The sequence below is a fragment of the Trifolium pratense genome, linkage group LG3 (assembly GCF_020283565.1).
Source record: "Trifolium pratense cultivar HEN17-A07 linkage group LG3, ARS_RC_1.1, whole genome shotgun sequence".
Classification (NCBI taxonomy): domain Eukaryota; kingdom Viridiplantae; phylum Streptophyta; class Magnoliopsida; order Fabales; family Fabaceae; genus Trifolium; species Trifolium pratense.
Genome location: NC_060061.1, coordinates 14,050,970 through 14,073,223, shown reverse-complemented (window position 1 = coordinate 14,073,223; position 22,254 = coordinate 14,050,970). Strand labels below are relative to the sequence as shown.

The 22,254-nt window shown below is 33.3% G+C and overlaps 2 protein-coding genes across 4 annotated transcripts; both read left to right on the top strand.

The window, feature by feature from the left end:
• The first annotated feature begins 1,047 nt into the window (after positions 1 to 1,047).
• On the top strand, positions 1,048 to 4,071 carry LOC123916198 (probable WRKY transcription factor 9). Its single transcript, XM_045967586.1, has 5 exons — positions 1,048 to 1,352; positions 1,851 to 1,991; positions 2,095 to 2,472; positions 2,798 to 2,911; positions 3,085 to 4,071. Exons 1-5 carry the CDS (start codon positions 1,140 to 1,142, stop codon positions 3,703 to 3,705), a joined length of 1,467 nt encoding a protein of 488 aa, XP_045823542.1. The 5' UTR covers positions 1,048 to 1,139; the 3' UTR covers positions 3,706 to 4,071.
• Positions 4,072 to 11,493: 7,422 nt separating this feature from the next.
• LOC123917412 (phenylacetaldehyde reductase-like) lies at positions 11,494 to 17,123 on the top strand. Of its 3 annotated transcripts, none has more exons than XM_045969115.1 (7): positions 11,498 to 11,682; positions 12,790 to 12,920; positions 13,047 to 13,216; positions 13,806 to 13,997; positions 14,628 to 14,790; positions 15,578 to 15,761; positions 16,555 to 17,123. In XM_045969115.1, the coding sequence occupies exons 2-7, from the start codon at positions 12,803 to 12,805 to the stop codon at positions 16,697 to 16,699; spliced, it is 972 nt and encodes a 323-aa protein (XP_045825071.1). In that variant the 5' UTR covers positions 11,498 to 11,682; positions 12,790 to 12,802; the 3' UTR covers positions 16,700 to 17,123. The 3 variants fall into 3 exon arrangements, with proteins under 3 accessions (XP_045825072.1, XP_045825071.1, XP_045825070.1); XM_045969114.1 differs by having other exon boundaries at positions 11,499 to 11,682; positions 12,774 to 12,920; XM_045969116.1 differs by lacking the exon at positions 15,578 to 15,761 and having other exon boundaries at positions 11,494 to 11,682; positions 12,774 to 12,920.
• The last annotated feature ends 5,131 nt before the right edge of the window (positions 17,124 to 22,254 follow it).

The window sequence follows — 22,254 nt, the reverse complement described above, 5'->3', positions numbered from 1 at the left end:
AATTTTACTTGCTATCAATTACATAATAGACTTTTAACTGTGTACATTTTTCAAAAACAATGAAAATATCATACAAAAAATAATGAAAATATCATTGAAAATATTTCTTCCGTAATTAACATTTCATGTTATCTACTACATCACATCATGTCATGAGACTCACATTTCCTATTAGCTAGTTAAAATAAAACATTTTTTTTAAAAAAAAAAATTTCACAAAATAAACAAAATTAGAAATATCTCTCAATCAAAATTCAAACAAATAACCCATATATCGTGAGAGTTTAACCTCTTCTGTCAAACCTAACACCGTTCTTAAAAAGCCTCCATATCTTACTATGCATATTTCAAACTATTGAAGATGATGATGTGATGTTTTTGCGGCTCATTTTCTTTGTAAAACCCTTATTTATTTTTTTAATGATAAATATAATATTATATATATTCGAAAGAGATAAGAAATACTACGGAGTAAAAATATGTACCAGAAGTATTCACAACTAGAATCCACCATATCTAAACCAGGCAGATACACAAACAACAGTCAAGAAAAAAACAAACGCACCAAAACCATCACATGAAAGAAATTAACATGCATAAAAACTTCAAAAAAGAAAAAAGAAAAACACCCATCACCTCAACCACGAAGAGACTCGTTCCTCCCAAAAAAGAAAGGATCGGCCACTACGACGAGATAAACAATAAAAGGGCTTCCAACCGGCCAGAATCATCGAGACCCATCTCCACACCAAAAAAAATACCCTTATTTATTTGTTACTTACACAAGGGGTAATTAAAGAGGTCAATGGCCTATGATGAAATTGACTTGTACTAATGGTCATTTTTGTCTTTTTCCATGACGAGAGGGCCAAAATAATCAAATAGTATAGGGTGCCCACTGCCCTCCCTACACTTGTTAATTTTAAAATAGATATTTGTAGACTCTAATTTATTTAATTAGGAGTTTATTAAGAAGCTAAATAAAGTCAAACCTTAGATGCGTCCAAGTGTGTCCAAGATAAGAAATAGAAAACGTCTTTAGGTTTAGGACGAATGCATTGACTTTGGTGCCTTAAAAGTAGCATACTTTTATTTATATATCACAAAAGAGGACAAAGGAAAGAGATTTTTTGTTCACAATGGGGAGAGAAGAAGAATCCAAAAATATGGAAATTAATCTCTCTTTGAAGATAGATAGTGATGATGATGAGCAAGGAGAAGAAGTAGAAGATCATGATCAAGTGAAAGAGGATGATGAGAAGGAAGAAGTTCATGAAGCTACAGCTGGTGAAATTGAAGATGATTCATCGGTGATTCAACTTTCTTTGCAAGATAACACAAAAACAAAAGAGGTATATATAGTATAATTAAGTTTTCATTTACATCAAGTAGATCCAAAATCATCACCATTAATTGATATTGATATTTATCCACAATTGCAATCGGGAGGAGTCTGAAACCACTTGATGTCAGAACTGACTCCTGAACCAGATTAGGAAGGTCAATGGGCCAAATACTGGTGGTGGTGAAAACCCAAAAAATAAATTATACTACAAAAAATAAAATCTGCTACGAAAATTGGTGACCGGTCGATAGAGATGAATTTCATGTTTTTTCTTTCTAATTTTTGTTTTTTCACTAGATCTACCAATTTTTCACACTTTTTTCTCTAACATTTGTGCAATCTTGTGCAGATCCTAATTTGTATTATTTCATTGAATCCATGATCTTCTCTTTCTTGATCATAATTTTTTTGTGTGTGCTTATATATGTATGCATGCATGTATAACTCTTAAAGTCTCTTGATAATTTAACTTGCTTGTGAAATGATCTATGTGTATGCTCTACAGTTAAGTGCCTTAGAAATGGAGATGGAGAGTATGAAAGAAGAAAACAAAGTTTTAAGGAAAGTGGTGGAACAAACAATGAAAGACTACTATGATCTACAAACCAAATTTTCAGTCATCCAAGAAAATAATATTAAAAGAAAGGTAAATTAAATTTGAATTTAATCTAATTTATATATATAGCATCATGATTCATTGACTATTTTTTTTTTTATATAATTAATAATTGATGGAGGATCTCACTCAGGATCATACACTTTCTCTCTCACTACAAGACAATAATGCAACAAGTGGTGAAGGACCATCAAGATTAATTCATGAAATCTTTAGTGAAAAATTTGAAAGAACTCCTTCTCCATTACCACTAAACAATATTGATCATGATAGTATTAGTGATAGTGATTTGGGTTTATCACTAAGGTTGCAAACAAGAACATGTGAGAAAGATATTGAAGAAAATAAAGAAGCTGGCAAAAGAGAACAATTGGCAAGTTTTGAAACAGTGCAGAATAAATTTCAAAGAGTACATGAGTTGCCAGCTGGTATTACTACTCATGCAGCTGCTTATACCCCTCCTAATAGAAAGGCTAGGGTTTCTGTTAGAGCAAGATGTGAAACTGCCACAGTGAGTTCAAAACTCTCTATCTCTAGTAATACTCTGGATTTAAATATAAATAAATAAGTATATGTATCTGATCTATATTTAATCTATGTTTGGTACAATGAGTATGTCAGAATAAGGTAATTCACTGTAATTTTCAAAAACTACATAGTGTAGGTTTTGAAAAATCACAATGGACCACCATGATTTTGATATATTTATCGTATTACTAAACATATACTTAGATACATGTATTTTTTTTTATTTATATTTAAATTTAGACGAAATGTTAAGTATGATTTGATTGAGATTTTTTATGATAAAACTAAATTTCGTGATTTTGTGATAGATGAATGACGGATGTCAATGGAGAAAATATGGACAAAAAATTGCAAAAGGAAATCCATGTCCACGAGCTTATTATCGTTGCACCGTAGCTACAGGTTGTCCCGTTAGAAAACAGGTATATATCAATTCAATTGAATCTTCTGCTGCGACCGCAAAAATTTTGAATCAAAATGCAAGTAACTAATCTTGCACTCTGATCCAACAATCTTGTGGTTGTTGCAGTTTATTTCTTTATTAATTAATTCAATATAAATTAAACATTTTTTAATTTCTTGTTTGTATATATAGGTGCAAAGATGTATAGATGACATGTCTATACTAATTACAACCTATGAAGGAACACATAACCATCCACTACCTGTTGGTGCAACTGCTATGGCATCAACAGCATCAGCAGCAACATCATTTATGTTACTAGATTCAAGCAATCCTAATTCGGATTATGGTTACACAACTCAACAAACCTTTAATAATCCTTACATTAATAATACCTTCCACCACCCATTAAACCAATCTTCAAATATTAGAAACATAAACCCTAATGATCCATCACAAGGCATTGTTCTTGACCTCACCAATAACAATAATCTCCACGAACCGCGACGTTTTTCGACTGCAGGTAGCTCTAGCTCAACTTCAACTGATCAACATCAGTTTTCTTGGATGCAAAACAAATACAATCAACAAAGTAGTACTAGTAGTAGTGCTAATATTGCAATGAACAGTTTTTACAAACCATTGGAAATTCATGATAGGAGTTGGAAACGTGATCAAGAAAGTAACAACAATAACAACAATGTGACTGCAATTGCATCAGATCCTAAGTTTAGGCTTGCTGTTGCAGCTGCAATTTCATCACTCATGAATAAAGAAAGCAACAACACTACTACTAATGGTAGCAACAATTGAATCATTGATCAATCTTTTTGGGAATGGTAAGCCCAATATTTGATTTTTTATTTTATTCGCTTTACAAATTAGAAGTTAAATAATATTAATAAGTTTGTTTTGAGGACAAAAGAAGAGTGAATTTTAGTGATTATTGGTTAACTAAGTGATAAAGCATTAGATTTTCCCGTCTTCATATATAAATAATCATAATATATATTCCTATATAGAGGGGGGCTAATTACTAGCTAATTCTGTTTTACTTGTAATTTTTTTTTTGTATACTGTTGTGAAGAGAAGTTTGTGTCTTTGTAATGTATTCATTAGAGTCAAGTTGATAATCATGCAAAGAAGAAATATATATTAGTAGTTTATTTTCTTTTTGTATACTATTTCTTCATAGGAATTCGATTTACTTTATAATACATGATTATGCATTTATTTTCTTGAAAAAGAAAAATAAACAAATAGAAACTAATTCAAGCACAAGACGTGCAAATATTAGATTATGTTGTGATTCAGAAGATAACCACATCAATAAATCATTACGTGGAGTAAATAAATAAGCAACTAAATTAAAATGAATGAGCAATTAAACACAAAAGTTAAAACAAGTAAAAGTGATAAAGAACACGATGAAAATTGTTTACTCAGTTCGGTGAAAACCAACCTACTCTAGGGGAGAGAACCATCTCCGTTCCGCTATCAAACTTTGTGTTGGGGTTGATTGCAATGTAAGTCCCACTTTACTAATGAAAGAAAAAAGGTCAAGAAAATTATAGTGGAGAAGTCCCACATCGCTTAGAGAAGTGAAGCAAGGGGAAGCTCAAAGCTATATATAGAGACCTCAAGTTCCTTGTTTCAATGCACCAAGTGGTAGTACTTGTAAACACTTTAAGTTTATATTTGTGTTTTTTTTCTTTTCTGTTGTGCTCTTGTTTAAGAGTATTTGAGATTTGAGATGTAGTTCAAATATTTACTTTAGAGAGTGTGGGTGTATTGGGTCATGTGGGTTGTTGAGAGTGAAGTCTATGTGTTATAACAATTTCCACATAGTGTTTTTTCTCTGGTTGTTGGTTTTGACAATGACCGTGGTTTTTTCTCCGGTTTTGGAGTTTCCATGTTATATTCTTGTGTTGTTGGTGTTGAGACAAAATCCTATTTTGATGTTTTAAAGATAACAACCCTTAATTAAATTTTAATTTGATTCTGATCATTTTGTGATCTAACAAGTGTTCTTGAGTGATTTAATTTAAGAACAGATGCAATGGATTAAATTAACCTTGTTTCACTCATAAGAAAAGAATCAAACACGTTTTAGACAAATCTGCCTCAGAGAATGATCTCAGATTGGTCTCCAGACTCACATGTTCAAAAGCATAAGCACTTATTCAAGTCAACTTGGTACAAGACAAGAATGAACTTTTAAGTTGGACTTATTAAAAGATCATAACAGTGCAAATAAGTCATTTAAGACAAGGAATTGATTTTGGTTATTGAACTTACTTGAATAAGCTTCTTTAAGGAATAATAAATTCACATCTTGCAACAAGGCTCTATGTTCATTCTTGCAAGGAAGCTTATCTAGACTAATGAGAACTCAACAACAAGTACATCATTAAAGAACATCATTAAAGAAGATAATCTAGACTAATGAGAATTCAACAACAAGTACTAACAGCTTGCAAGGAAGCTTCACATCTGATCCAAGTACAAGTTTATGACATGGGTAGCTATATTCTCCCATAAAAGAGTACTCATTTCACTATTCATGTGTCCTTTGAAGGACAAGTGAACAGTTGCTACTCTATGCTTTTGTTGAGTGTTTACAGTTGTTTGACAACTTGCAACAACTCATAAATTCGTTGGACCTTATCCACACCACTTCAGAGAATGGTCTCAAACATCCTGGAGAATGATCTCCCAGGTTTTTGCACTTAGGTGACAATCTTATCCAAATGCATTCAAATCTTATTTCCACACATGGGAAATACATTTGCAACGGATATACACTCAGAGACAACTCATTGACAGTTGGTTAAAGAATATTTCTAACCAACAAGTACAATATGACAGTCAGAGACCATTAGAAGAATTATCTCCTAGAGCATCTAAAGGACAAAATCACATGGACTGTTTTGTTTCTCTCACAACGGTTATTTCTCCACTCACAACGTATATGTGTGATGTCCAAGCAACATATATGTTTCTCTCACTACGTTGATTTCTCCACTCACATTGTTTTTTAAAATCTCATTTTAAAAGATATTTTATAATTTTAATAATATATACAAAATAATTACTAGGTTTTGTAGGGGTTTGGGTAGTATGTTATAAATCCTGGGTTCGATTCCCAGTTCATTGTAAACAAAAAAAAAATTACTAGTTTTTTCCATAAATATTTTTTTTACTAAAATTAAACGATATTCATTCATTCAAATTTAAAGAGTACATCGATGCAGTACAAATTCAAATTCGCTAAAAACAAAAGGGATGAATCTGCGAACAAACTCGCATCATCCATGTTAATAGCATAAAATGGCGAATTACATAAGCCTACGAATATGCCTATATTGAAGTGTCTGGAATGTTCATGCCTCCAGATCTGTAGCGTTGATAACACAAAAGTCCACATTTAAATATGGATTTGCACCTGGTCGAAACTAATCCTTCAACCTGAAACAAATGAACACCGCACAAAGACGAGATGACAAAATACATCGCACAACGATGGGACAACACCACACAAAGACGGAACAACAAAATACACAAAAACAAACAAATATGTGAAAATCACATCTTTTATATTATAAGCTTGTATACACAAGCAAACCCTAAACCGTATTTTGTTTTTCCTGTTTTCCCTCCATTTTATCTTACAATTTTTATTAAAAAATAATACAATTTTATCTTTACTAGGATTCGAACCCGCAACCCTTCGGTGCAAGGTGCAATATTTCCAACCACTATGGCAAGTATACCAATTGTGATTAAAATTATGTGCAATAATTGATAAATACCATCAATTTTAAAAGTATATCATATCAAAATTATTGTTGACTATATTATTCATCACGAAATATTTTTATGTCTTTCCTGATCAATGATTTTTTTTTACCAGATCATAAATTTAGAGAATAATTATCATGTGAGATTTGGAAAGTTATTATCAAACTCAATTCTACTAAATCAATTTTTTTTGCAATACAACCAAACACAACCATAGTCATGTCACTAATCACATTCATTATTTTGATTTTAACATTGCAGATTTAATATTAACCGATGATCAATTGATACAATATGCACTAGCAGATATTGAGATGATGTTACGTAGTTGTGGGAAGAGTTTAAAAGATTATCCTCCAATGCCTAGAGCAGACACATCATTAGTTTCTGATATACAAAATAGTTTAATACACGACGAATTGAATTATAACAGACAATCATTAGCTGAGGAACATGTTAGATTGATGTCAACTATGACTTCAGAGCAACGTAAAGTATATGACACAATCATGACAAGAATTAACGAAAACAAACCTGGTGTGTTTTTTCTTTATGGTTATGGCGGTACAGGGAAGACATTTATCTGGAGGGTCATGTCAGCTGCATTACGCTCAAAATGTGAGATAGTTTTAACAGTTGCCTCAAGTGGGATCGCTGCATTGCTTATACCTAGTGGTAGAACAACACATTCAAGGTTTTGTATTTCTCTAAATGTTGACGAGTTTTCAACATGTACCATAGTTCCTAAAATCCCTTTGGCGCTATTAATACAAAAAGCAAAGCTCATTATATGGGATGAAGCACCAATGATGCACACTGTTTCGAAACTGTTGATCGAACTTTAAAAGATATTCTCAAGTCTGTTGATGAAAAAAATAAACACATTCCCTTCTGTGGAAAAGTTGTTGTTTTTGGTGGAGACTTTAGACAAATTCTACCAGAAATACCCAAAGGTACAAGCTCAGAAGTTGTTCATGCTACTATTAATTCTTTGGTTCTTTGGAATTTTTGTGAAGTTTTAACATTGATTAAAAACATGAGGCTTCTTGGTGGTGCTTCGAGTGCAGACGTTGAACAAAAAAGGTTGTTTTCTGAATTGGTTTTGGGTGTTGGCGATGGAGAAATTGGAGATGACAACGACGATGATCTAGAACTTGACATTCCATCAGATTTATTGATTCCAAATTCAGGTGATCCTCTTGCTTCTATCGTTGAAAGCACCTATCCCCAACTTTTACAAAACATGAACGATATAACGTATTTCCAAAATAGAGCTATACTAGCTCCTAAAAATTCAATAGTCGACACAATAAATGATTATACGTTGGATTTAATTCCTGGTGAAGAAAATACATATTTGAGGTATGATACTCCACTCACACAAAATGTAGACGGTCAAACAGTGGATGATGTTCATACTCCCGAATTTTTGAACACGATTTCTACGTCGGAACTTCCAAATCACAAGTTGAGACTTAAAGTTGGAGTTCCAGTTATGCTATTAAGGAATTTGAATCAAAAATTAGGATTATGCAATGGAACAAGACTTATTATTACGAGATTGGGAAAACGTGCTCTTGAAGGAAAAATTATTCCAGGAAGTAATATTGGTGATCAGGTTTTCATACCTAGATTTTCTCTGACACAATCTGACGTGAGAATTCCTTTTAAATTTCAACAGAGACAATTTCCTATAATGATTTCTTTTGCGATGACTATTAATAAGACTCAGGGACAATCTTTAAAGCATGTTGGGATATATCTTCCGTCGCCAGTGTTTTCACATGGTCAGTTGTATGTTGCAATTTCAAGAGTTACTTCTTGAAAAGGATTAAAAATATTGATGATCGATGACAACGGTGAAAATACGACTAAGACTTCGAATGTGGTCTATAAGGAAGTCTTCCGTAATATAACATAATTTTCTTTGTATGAATATTTATCCAAAATTATTGTTGAACTACCGTTTAATGTTACTCCACTTTTTTCATATACCTTACATTATTGGAATTATCATATTTTATTTAATCATTATATATCTTAGAGCTAATCAGACCTGTGCACCGCACGGGTCGATGTTCTAGTTTATTTAATATAACGAGAAAGAAAAACAATTTGGAGGGGTGATTTTAGGTCAAGATTTGACCTGAAATCACCCATCTTTGATAAACTAAGAAGAAGAAACGGAAAAAGTGATGACGGCTAGAGTTTGAAAATGAGAGGAAAAGAGAGGAAGGAGATATGATAACTATTAGTTTTTTCCATAAATAAAATCACTCTATGTTTGTATTTTTTTTTACAAGAAATCACTCTATGTTAGCAACTGGTCTATTAGACAACAAAAAAAAAACTCTATAATTTATACTATATAAATTCACTACTTTGTAACCAATTTAAATAAATAATTTTTTTTAAATGTATTTTTTATTAGGAGCCTATTTTTATTATTTGTCCCGATCTCCAAAATCCCGAGACCGGCCCTTGTAACATGAGTATTCAACGGAAGAACATCATTGGTACACTTAGAGGAAAGAAACCATCATCAACGTTGTCACCAATATATCCATGGCATGCTAATAATAACCATATCCCCATTATTCAATCCTTAGCTTTTAGGAGGTGATTTATAATATTGAAAAAGGGGCTGCGGCCATTATTATTATTTTGGGAACATGGAGTTCCATTTTTGCACCCGTCACATACTTGCTAATTTAGGTTTATTTTCACTTGAGTCAATATAGCTCCTTAATTCCACTGAATTTATGATAAAACATAACTGACCCAAACTCAGTGAGGGTAACGGCTTTTTTTTTTTTTTTATTTAAGAAAAGTCAAATTGGAAACATTGGGCCTTAGAGTTCATATGTATGATGTAAATTTTTACGAAATTATTAAATAATCACGTTAACTTGTGCTTTAAGGGCACGCGATAAAGTATCTAAATATATAAATTTTGTATTAAACACTATAGTAAAAAAAATTAATTTTAAAAAAGTTGAATACACAAATTTCAAAATATTATTTCTACTTTTGGCTTAGAGGCATATGGTATATAGGTGTATGAGTCAAATATTGCATTTCAAATTATGTATAAGTCGTTTTGACCATTCCATACAAATTAAAAAAATGTAATTAATTTTGTATGGAAAAGAAAAATTACGAGTTTATTTGACAAGATTATTGTTCCCTTATGATATAAGAAAGATGAATTAAATAATTGAAAGAAGATGAAGTAAATTAAACATAGGATAGGCGTTTTTTAATTCATCTTTCGAAACTCTTGATGTAAATGAGATACTTATAAGAAGATATGTCTTTTACACTATGTTTGGATGCCAAATAGATAGTGAAGAGGGAAATAGTGAAGAGAGAAATAGAAAAGAAGAGAGATAGAAGAGAAATTGGATAGAAATTTTATATGGTTTGGATGAATAGAAAAGTGAGAAGAGAGAAATTAATAAAAATGGGAAAATAACAAATTTACCCTTTTTACAAGAAAATAAACTAGTTAAATGAGGGTATTGTTGTAAAATTATTTATTTCACTTCTTGACACACAAATCTCTCCTAATATGGAGAGATTTGTTTTTGGCAGTTACTAACTGTTACATTTCTCTCTTTCCTGATTTATCTCCTCATCCAAACTATAGAAATAGCCTATTTCTTTGCTATCTCTCTCTTTCTTATTTCTCTCTTTTGTAAATCAACCTAAACAAACACAGTGTAACACACATGTAAATCTTCTCTCAGTAAGTTTAAAAGACTTTTCTTTTACAATCAGGAATGATAAATCAATATAAACAAAAGTCATGATTGAATACCACAAGATTTTATCATATAAACAAAAAGTCTTTTAAAATCTCTTAAAATTCTAACCAAGTCCCTTATTTTGCTTTTATAAAAGTCATAATCGAATACCACAAGATTTTTTTAACGCAAAAAAAAATCTTTTAAAATTAGTTAAAGAAACATATTTTCACATTTGGTTTAGACACAAAAATAAAACTTTGATCTTTTTATTCTAAAAACTAATCTTTGAGTAGTAAATTATTTATTTTTGGAATTTTGAATCATTTTTAATGATACAAAATGACATTTTTTTATTGGTATGGATATCCAGCGTTACTTATTATTCATATTTTATGTGATAATTTTTAATTTTGTAAAAAAAATGTTTATTTTTAGTCACATATTTTACCCGTGCCTCGGATACTAGTTTAAGAAAAGTCAAATAGGAAACATTGGGTCTTAAGCAAAATCTCACTCACAATAAAAATGACAATTAATCAATAGTAAAAAATAAAGTGTGCTCAGCGAGTGAAACTTAATTTATTTATTTTCTCAAATTACTAACCAATATATTACAACACACTAAGGACCCGGAATGAAGCTCAATTTTATTTTCAATTCACACACAAATGTGAATTTTGTTCTAACAATTACTCCCTCCGTTCTTTTTTACTTGCCGTTTGATGATCGTGTAACACTGTTCATATAATTCACTTTAATCGTAATTTTTTATTAATATATAAAAATAAATATTAGCATATAAGATGTTCAATTTATCTCGACAAGTATTTCCAAAATATAAAATTTTCATAATTTTTAATAATAAATAATTAAAAATATTAGTAATCAAAGTCGTGAATTGATCATCTGTGCATAAATGTAAAATCATACTTCCTCCTAATACAATTATAAGCAAAAATTACTTTTTAAATTCATCGTAAAATAATGCATGGGAAGGAGTAATTTTGTGAGTGAGTGTTCTAGTAGACAAAACTTAGTTGTACTTGAAGTTGAAAATCTGTATTATAAAAATGGAACTAATTTGTCTTCTCCATTTGTTTTGTGAGTTATAAAAATGGAATTTCCCAAGAAAAAGATCATCGTAACAAACGGGTAGCATCTTCCTTTGTTTCATGTTCTTGTTCTTGCTTTGACTCACTCTCAGAGACACCAAATTTTCTCTTGCGACACTTGACATAAGGTAAAACAATTTTTTTTGAAGCAAGGTAAAACAATTTATAAGTTTAGTTTTCATCTAAAAATAAACACCTGTTTAATTTTATCTAAATAATTTTGATGTATTGACAATTATGAGATTTTCTGGTTATTAATTTTGTATTTATTTATGGCTTCACAATACACTAATGAACCAAAACTTATCTTGTATTTTCACTTTAAGTTTATTAGGAATTTTGTATTTTTAAATGTGTTGATTCCTTTTGTAGATCATAATGAATAATTTCGTATGAATTCCTTGTTTATGCTCACTTTTTTAGTGTTTTTAGTTGTTTTCCAACTTAATTAGTAGCTTCAGGACGTAGATATGTAGTGGCTCACCCCCGTGAGCTTTAGCTTAGTTGGTAGGGATATTGCATTATATATGCAGGACCTTTTAAGGTGAGATTTCTAACCACTGGGCTACTCGACAAAAAAAAATGTAGTTGGCTCAGATTCGAACCTGGGATTTCACACTCCTCCATATTTAAAATTTATGAGTAGTGAGTCTAATATTTCTCACTACTTTTAAGCGAAATAAATAATACTAGTACTCTCTACGGCCTCATGTATAAGCAAATTTTCACTTTTTAGATTCATTCAATTATTAATTTATGTGGTCATAATATTGATCAGATACATTAATAATTGAATGAACCTAAAAAGTGAAAATTTGTGAGACTGGAGGGAGTAGAAGAAAACTGAATCATTGATACATAATGTTGCAAAATGTATTACATTGTCTTGTAAAGTATGTTACTACTTACTAATACTTGAATCAATAAAAGTTTTATTTTCTTTTTTGTATTAGATAAGATTAAGGCAACTAATTATAGTTGAATCACCTACCTTATTACTGCCATTGTTTATAGGCCCAATTCCAATTACAAGTAGTTGTAGAAGCTAAGTAAACGGTCCTTTTGAGCTTAGCTCAGTTGGTAGGGACATCACATTATATATGCAAGAGTTGATGTTCGAATCCCGGACAATCCATTTATAAAATTCTAGCCACTAGACTACTTGACAAAAACACAATCATATTATTAACCAATCTCTTAATATAACATTCAAGTTCAGACCAAATTTTTTGAAGGAGGACAAGGAAGATGAGTGGGGAAGGAAAGGTGGTGTGTGTGACAGGAGCTGCTGGTTTCATTGCTTCTTGGATTGTTAAGTTCCTCCTCCAACGTGGTTACACTGTCAGAGGCACTGTTCGTGACCCAAGTAAGTGCTTCTTTTTTCTTTCAACTTCTTTCTCCTTATATTATAAATTCATCAACACTCTTGTCCTTTTAGTTTCAGTTATTTGGTTTCCCTAATTATGAATATTGGTTTTGACTGTGTAAGCAGGTAATCCAAAAAAGGTGGACCATTTGCGTAAGCTTGATGGTGCAAAGGAGAGGTTGCAGCTCTTTAAGGCAGATCTTTTGGAAGAAGGTTCCTTTGACTCTGTTGTTGAGGGTTGTGATGGTGTCTTTCATACTGCTTCACCTGTTCGTTTTGTCGTAAATTTTCCACAGGTTTGTTCCATTCTATTGTTTATATAAATAATTCAATGTGGTGTGCTTGCTGTGATTAGGTTTTATTTTAGGCCTAACTCGTCCTTAGACTCTGATACCATATTAGACTTAAGTCATTCTTACAAAATGTGCGACTTGAGTTTAACTCATCCTTAGACTCTGATACCATATTAGATTTCATATTGGACTTAACTCATTCTTACAACATGTTAGGCCAACTCCCGTGTCTGCATAATGTAACATGATGGATATATTTTTTTTTTGAAGCAATGATTGATATACTGAAGCAATGATGGATATATTGTTAAAATTGCAATTTATCTATTTCCTTGCGAGGGTTCGTCTTTTACTTCTGAGAAAGTTTAATTGGCTTAGTGACAACTACACTTTCTAATTGAAGTTCCATTCCTTTGGTGCCTGTTATTGGTGATTATATAGTTGACAACTCATGTGATTAAGGATAAGCATACCTGCACTTTTTTTGAGATGGTTGCTCTTTTTTGAAAAGTTAACATTACGTTTTGTTGTCTTTGCAAAGCAGGTCAGTTGCTAGTGTATGCACTGTTAACTTTTGATTTCTTTATTTCAGGCTGAGTTGATTGATCCCGCACTGAAGGGAACTCTTAATGTTCTTAAATCATGTGCGAAATCACCATCTGTGAAACGAGTTATCTTGACTTCTTCTGTTTCTGCAGTTGTATTTAATACAAGGCCGAAAAATCCCGAAGTCGTTGTTGACGAGACATGGTTTTCAGATCCAGATTTCTGTAGGGAATCAAAGGTCAGTACTGTTTTTCTAAAAAGTTAGTGAGACTTAAACTTGAAACTCGTGAAGCTATGATGTGCAATATAGATAAAGCCTTGGATGATATTACAAAAGATAAAATACCAAACCTTATTTATTCTAATACCAGACTCTTGATCCTAACTAAATAAGGAAACAATCATAATATATAAGGAAATATGGAACTCAATCCAAAGGAACAACCTATGATACCCTATGGGTGCGTTTGATCGCTAAAAAAATAAGGGACTGGACATGATAATTTCATCTGTACTGTGTTTGATTTTAAAACTGTTCGTGAGACCGGACAAAGTGGGGGCCAAGAGACTAGACAAAAACTGAAATTCTTGTCCCCCACTGAACCACGAGACAACTTTTTGTCCTTTGCACAAGTTGTTTAAAATACCAAAATAACCTTTTGCGTACCAAACATCGTACAAGACAAAATTTGTTCAATACCTTAAACTTTGTCATGTGATGTTTTGTCCTGTATTGTTCTGTCCATTACTTATATTTTGCAGATCAAACGGACCCTAAATGACTCTAAGATACAATTAATTAATATCATAAGATACTTTTTTATAAATCAATGCTAATTTTGTTACCAACTTCTATTTCTGTTTTCAGTTATGGTACACACTTTCAAAGACTTTGGCTGAGGCTGCTGCCTGGAAATTTGCAAATGAAAACAATATTGATATGGTTGTTATTAACCCAACAATGGTGGTAGGATCTCTCTTGCAACCGGAGGTTAATGAAAGTGTTGAACCAATTTTAAGGCTAATAAATGGTAATTCTTTCAAAGACTTGCTAACATTTTTAGTTAAAGCTTAAGGTATGTGCATTTTTATAATCGTTACACTTCTTGTCATGCCTAATTGATTAGTAGTGTTTTGTTGTTATTCATTTGATGTGTGCAAGACAAGATACAATATATTAGCAAATATGTTTTTATTAGTTTTCATTGATATTATTAGATAAGATTAAGGCAGTTAATGACTAATGAATCTTCTGATGCATTTTTACTGCTATTGTTCATAGACTTGGATTCCCTTTGGGTTTGTTTGCATTTGGAATTGTATATAAGAGAACCAAAACATGAACAGATCCTTATGGCTAATAGAGAAAGCCCTAATTTTTTTTACATTTTTCTTGGGGGTTGGGGATTCAAATTATAGACAAGGGCTTTCTCAATGTGATCTTTATGGTTAATTGCATTCGATAATTTAGTGTATGTTTTGTTTCAAGGAAGATGTACGCCTCCCGTTTAATGTGATACAAAGTACAGTCTTTAACATTAGGTTGAAAAATTTACTCTAAGTTATACGTCAAACATGCTTTTAGAATAAAAACATCTAAACATAAATCACTTTACTTCAAGCTCAATTTCATTGGAAATCACTTCTGTCAAATTTTCACCCAAACACATACTAAATATGCTTACGAAAACATGGTTTCCAGAAAAGAATTTACTGTGAACTTTTGCAATGTGTGACATATTAAGTAATGTCGCATGTATTCCAGAAAAGAATTGTCCTGTTGCATAATAGAAGACCTCTTCGAATTTTTAAACACAGGTATACCTTTTCCAAATAAAGCTTTTGGATGGGTCGATGTGAAAGATGTTGCTCACGCCCATGTTAACGCATACGAGATTGCTTCTGCTAGTGGAAGATATTGTTTGGCAGATAGAGTGGTACACTATTCAGAAATTGCTCGGATTTTACGTGATTTGTACCCAAAATTACAAATTTCAGACAAGTAAGTTCATTGCCATGCCTTCAAGAATGCATATAAATAGTGAATTATTCAATGTATGTTGGAATTGAAACTAAGAAGATTTTTCCATTTTCACAAGTATGTCTATTGATTAAAATTAAGACCCACATTTGCTAGAGATATGACCAAAATAGAGCTTATAAAGCGTAGACAATCCTCTAGTTTCCTTGAATTGTCGACCCAAATAACAAATTGTGAAGTTTTAACCCTTTAAATTATGAGGACTTAACTTTAAGACTGCAATTTAATACATCTCTCAAAGCCCTTCAAACAAACTTGGTAGCGAAGTTTAAACCTTTAACAAAATTTCTGAACAATGAGTTTAATTTCGATACAGTCAACAAATCACAATCAATCATATGTGTGACTCGTGAAGTTAGAAGTAGTTATGATTTAAGTCAAACATTTTTAATGGTCTGACGTTTAGGACTGATTGATAGTATAAAAGATCTTTACACCGACGGTGTATTAAATCCTTAAACTATTTAAGAGTAATTCATCTATTAATTTGTCCCTGCACATTGTTGAGTTGGGGCTTACTCTACTTATTCGCATTGCCTTGCCCTTAAAGTTCTGGAATCAATTAGACTCTAGTATTCCTCATTTGATTCTACAGAGTACAGTGGAGTCATAACTCATGTTACTTCAATCATATATTAATATAGACACAATTTTATGAATAATTTTGTTACATTTTCATGTGCTCTGGTTTTAAATGGTTATTTTTTTTTATTTTTTTTTTTATTAACATATGTACTCTCTACAATTTTATAAGGTGTGAAGATGATGGATCATATATGCTACCATATCAGATTTCCAAGGAAAAGGCTAAAAGCTTGGGAATCGAGTTTACGCCTTTGGAAGTCAGCCTCAAGGAGACTGTGGAAAGCTTCAGAGAGAAAAAGATTCTCGACTTTTAATCTGTCGTGATATCCCATTTAATCAATAAATTCATGACAATATATTACTGTCATTTCTTCCATGAAGTGAAAGTGAACCCCATTTGGTAGAATAACATTTCTGATTGTTGTTGAAAAAATAAATGATGACAACATCAGTGTTCACTTTGTGATTATTACTTAGTTTTTATTATTTAAAGAATGATAAACTTAGTTGAAAAATCAATAGAAGTGAAACATCACAAGTAGACAAGACTGACTCTCACTCCTGCCGTAGTGGAGTCGCATAACGTGGAAAAATGTCCATGTGCAAGCCCTAATGTGGCTACGACCACCACTAGTCCTGGGCTACGGCTGTAGCCACTCGTCTAATCAATTTTCGTCAGTATGCTTCTTGAATGCTAGTGGTTTCATGTAATAATCAATATTGATTTCTTAGTGGTCATTGAATGCACATAATTATTCCTATTAGAGGCTATATAAGATGCTTGTAAGCTTTAAGTTTATGATCATCCATCAATATTCTAACTATCTAAGATGTCTTGTTATTTTAAAAACGCCTCCAAAGATTGCCACTCTTTGTAGCCAATTCTTATTCCCATCATCCTTCAAGAAGAAATCATCTGCTATATAAAGCATAGGTGGAATAATATTTTCAAATGGAATAGGAAAATAAAGAAATTCTTTCAATCTCAAAAGTTTTACGAAGATCCTAAAACAAGAAAAATTTCAAAGATTGATTGATAAACACAGTTAAACATAGCTAGCTACCGAGTAAACAACAAATACAATGGAAGGGTGCATTTTCATTTTCATAAAGCAGGTTAGTGACAAAAGGCTATAATCAATCAATTGACACCTACACCAACTTGAACTAAACAATGCATATCTACATAGTACATGGAGATCCAGTTGCAAGAAGTGTATATGTTTGTTTCAGAAGGTGCGCATTGTTCTAAACCTAACAAGGTTTGCAAGCTCTCCTCAAATCATTGTATGGTCTAGAGCAAGCTAGTAGGAAGTGGTATGAGAAGTTGACATCCACACTTTTAGCTCAAGGTTATACTCGAGTTCAATCTCATCATTCCTTGTTCACCAAGCAAGGTACCAACACCTTCACAGTTCTACTAGTTTATGTTCTAATACAAGAAGGTCAATAGTAGGCATGTGTTGTTTAGGTTCATCACTCATTTCATGGAGGACAAAGAAACAAAACCACAATCTCAAGATCCTCTAGCGAAACTGAATATAGCTATAATTGATATAAGAAAGGGAACAATAATATTTGTAATTGAAAATATGAAGAAATACATATTTGACATGACAGATCTACCCTGCTGATTGTGATCTACCCTGCTGCTTAGCATTGCTCACCGTCTACATATATAGTACGTTGCAATAACCCGCCAAATCAACACAACAAATGCAATTAAGCCGATAGTAATGTCAACAAACATGGTGTTTCCAAATGTAGGGGATATATATATATATACCTCATCGAGATTAGTAAAGCTTATGACCGGGTAGATTGGCGGTACCTAGTTAGAGTAATGGAAAAAATGGGTTTTTGTGATATGTGGGTGAAGTGGATTAAAATGTGCCTCGAGTCAGTCCAATATTCTGTCTTGGTTAATGGTGAAAATGTAGGACCAATAATACCAGGGAGAGGCCTCCGCCAGGGTGATCCATTATCGCTGTACTTATTTATTTTATGTGCTGAAGGATTATCTGCATTAATTAAAAAATATGAGGGACGAGGCGATATTCATGGTGTAAAGGTATGCAGATGATTGTTTTTTGTTCTTCAGAGAAGATGTGCGAGAAGCCCAATATATGAAGAAGATCCTCAACGTTTATGAGAAAGCCTCTGGACAAGCAATTAACTATGCAAAGTATGAGGTGTATTTTAGTAGAAACACTCCTAGTAACATTAAGGAAAGTATATATGATATTCTAGGTGTTACAGAAGTATTGGGAACCGGGCGATATCTTGGGAAAATACGGGAAGAGGTATTCACTAGTTACGATGGGAAAAGTTAACTATGAGGAAAGAACATGGAGGTATGGGATTCCGTCATATGTATGGGTTTAATTTGGCAATGCTAGGAAAGCAAAGTTGGAAACTTGTTTCCAACCATGACAATATATTATCTCAAGTCTTCAAAGCTAAATACTATCCTTAAGAGAGATTTCTTGATGCTAAATTGGGTCATAATCCAAGCTATGTGTGGCGTAGTATCAATGCTTCACAGGTGATTGTTAAAAGAGGCCTACGATGGAAATTTGGTAGTGGTGCGAAAGTTCATGTTTGGAAACAACCTTGGTTACGTGAACGTGATGACATAAATGCTTTTGTTACAACTGCGATCATTGAAAATAGAGCATATATGAGAGTAGCTGATCTCATAGATTATAATACGGGGATGTGGACGAATGAATTTATTCAACAAGCCTCTAGTTCAAGAGATGCTGATGAGATCATGAAAATTTCACTTAATTTGCTATAGAATGATGATATTCCTATATGGAGATTTAGTAAGAATGATGTTTACTCGATTCGATCTGCATATTATCAGCTCATGCAAAATATTATAGACAACAATCATCTTAAAGTGGAAGGTAATTGGAAGAAACTTTGGCAATTGCAGGTACCGAACAAAGTCAAATTATTTTTGTGGCGAGCACTGCGTGGTTGTCTTTCGGTTCAGGGCCGTTTAGTGAAGAAAGGAATACCATGTAATAATAAATGTCCTCATTGTGATAGCTATGAAGAGAATGAATGGCATTGCTTTTTCGGTTGTTTCACAGCCTATGAAGTGTGGCTGGAAACTGATGAAAGGCAGCAGATAAATTACTTCATGACTGACACGAGAGGATTTGTACCAATGATGTTTGAGATGATTGAAAAGATTGAACTTGAAACCATGTCGAAAATTGCTATGATGCTTTGGACAATTTGGTGGAGAAGAAATAAAAAATGTTGGAAAGATAGAAGTCCAACAATCTTTGAGGTTAGGAGAAGAGCAAAAGAGAATCTGCATGATTGGTTGAAGGTACAACAACAGAAAAATACGAGTTATAGAAACATAGCACCGGAGGATTATAAGTGGACAAAACCATCTCGAGGCACGCTTAAGTGTAACATAGACTCTGCGTGTTATATGGAGCAAAATATCTACAGTGTTGGATGTAACAGCCCCTGATGTAGGAGGATTTCTTGTGTATATTATTATTTTAGTTAGATTTAGTTTTATTATATTTTAGGTAGATTTCTTATTTTTATTTAGTTAGGTTTGTTATTTTCTTTTACAATCTTTTAGGAGATTTGTTATTTTTATTTCTCACTCCTATTTAAACTAAATTATTGTAGCCTTGAAGGCAACCTTTTGATTCAATATAAATATTCGAGTTTTATCTCAACTTTCGGTGGACTCCGAAACCCTATTTTGACAAGTTTGTGCTTGCGGCTTGTCTTTATCAATTAGGTTTAGCGTTTTGCTAACCTAGCGCTTCCGTACTGCGTCAGCCCCCGGGCCCCATCATGGCGATCCCGGTGCTTTACCTAACGACCTTCTCCACCCCCCTCTCTAGTGGAGTTTTTGCCTTCCGTGGGAATCGAACCATGTACCCTGGGGTTCAAGTACATGTTCAATCCATTCCCACTACCAATTGAGCTACGTGTTACAAAAAAAGGCGCCTTTTTTGTAACAGTCCGGGCCCCTTTTCTACGTATTTAGTAGGCAATCCCGGCTCTCACCTCACGATCTTCTCCACCCCCCTCACTAGTGGAGTTTTTGCCTTCCGTGGGAATCGAACCACGTACCCTGGGGTTCAAATACGTGTTCAATCCATTCCCACTACCAATTGGGCTGTAGCCCAATTGGTAGTGGGAATGGATTGAACACGTATTTGAACCCCAGGGTACGTGGTTCGATTCCCACAGAAGGCAAAAACTCCACTAGTGAGGGGGGTGGAGAAGATCGTGAGGTGACAGCCGGGATTGCCTACTAAATACGTAGAAAAGGGGCCCGGGCTGTTACATTGGAGCATGTATTCGTGATGAACAAGGACAATTTGTACAAGCTTACGCAAAGCAATCTGCAGGCTGCCCAAATATTGCAGAAGCTGAAGCCATGGGTCTGCTGGAAGTATTACACTGGCTGAAGAGTACAAATAGAACAAGTACACCAATTGTCATTGAAACAGATTGTATGCAAGTAGCAAAAGCGATTCTAGCAAAACTAGTAAACAAGACTGAATTTGGTAGCATAATTGAGTTGTGTCTTAGAATATTAATTGAGTTTGATAACTGTAATGTCAATTTTGTTAGGCGAGAAGCCAATCGAGTAGCTCATGAACTCAGGCGACTCGTATTTTAGCTAGTCGCCAAGTTTATATGTTCTGGTGAAGAACATAAGGGGGTTATATTATTGATTAACTGGTGTGATTACACTTGGTTCAATTCCAACAACCCTGGGAGTTTTATAAGTCAGATGAAGATGATCAGAACATAGGGGGTTTGTATTATTCAAGATTGATAACTGATACATGTATGTCAGAGAAAAAATTGATTCTCTTTGCAAGAATGAAGAAATTGTGTAGAATGAATCAACTGTCTATGTAGAATCAGTGAAAAATTATTGTCCTCTTCTTCTCTTGAAACAGACCTTATTTATAGGCAAAAAATCTCCCTCTTGTTGCTTGATAACCGCCTTGCTTGGAGAGGAATTCATGGGTAGTGGGCGGTTTCTTTTCCTTCTTCTCCAAGCTTCTTCCTTCTTCTCCAAGTTTCTTCCTTCTTCTCCAAGTCATGGTGGATCATGCTTTATCATGTGTTTTTCATGGTTATTTTCATGCTTCTCCTTTAGATGCTCCCATTGGGCTTTTTCGTATTAGGCCTTAACAAATCACACCCTGGTCCATGGCCCGGTACACAGCCCCCCAAGCACGAGGCTTCAAGAAGGCGAAGTGCTTTTGAATGAAGTAACTTGGCGATTATTATGTCTCGGCGTGGTTCTATGTCGCCTATTTGTTGCTGACTCATACTATTTGTTTGCTTGTCGCCTTGTCCTTCCTTTTGTTGTTTGCATTTCTTAGATGATGTATATCCCTTTGTGGCTTTTGCATTTTTCTGTGCCTTTAAGTACTTTTATCCTTCTCGCTTTTGAAAATTTATCATTAACTTTATACCTGCAATAACTTGTTGGTTTTGGGTGGATTTGAACGAGTTGGCGTTTGTTGGGCCTCGCCTTTTCTTTTGTTTTTGCATTTTCACGTTAGCGTTGACAACAATCTCGCCCTTTCGTCTTTCGCGGTTCGCCTTTCCTTCTTGAAAACAAATTGAAACTTTGTGGCTAGTACCTTTGTTAGTCTGTACTTCTGCTTCTTCTACTCAACGTGAGTTTCTTATTTTCTTTTGACATTCTATATTTGAAAATTGTAAGTAGTCTGACGTAACCTGTCTCGCCACTTCTTTGTTGTAGTTGATTTTTGTACTGTCAGGCTTGCACGCCTTATTTTGTAACTTCTTGGCGATTTAAAAAGAATTGGCGCTGTCCGGAGTCGCCCTTCCACTA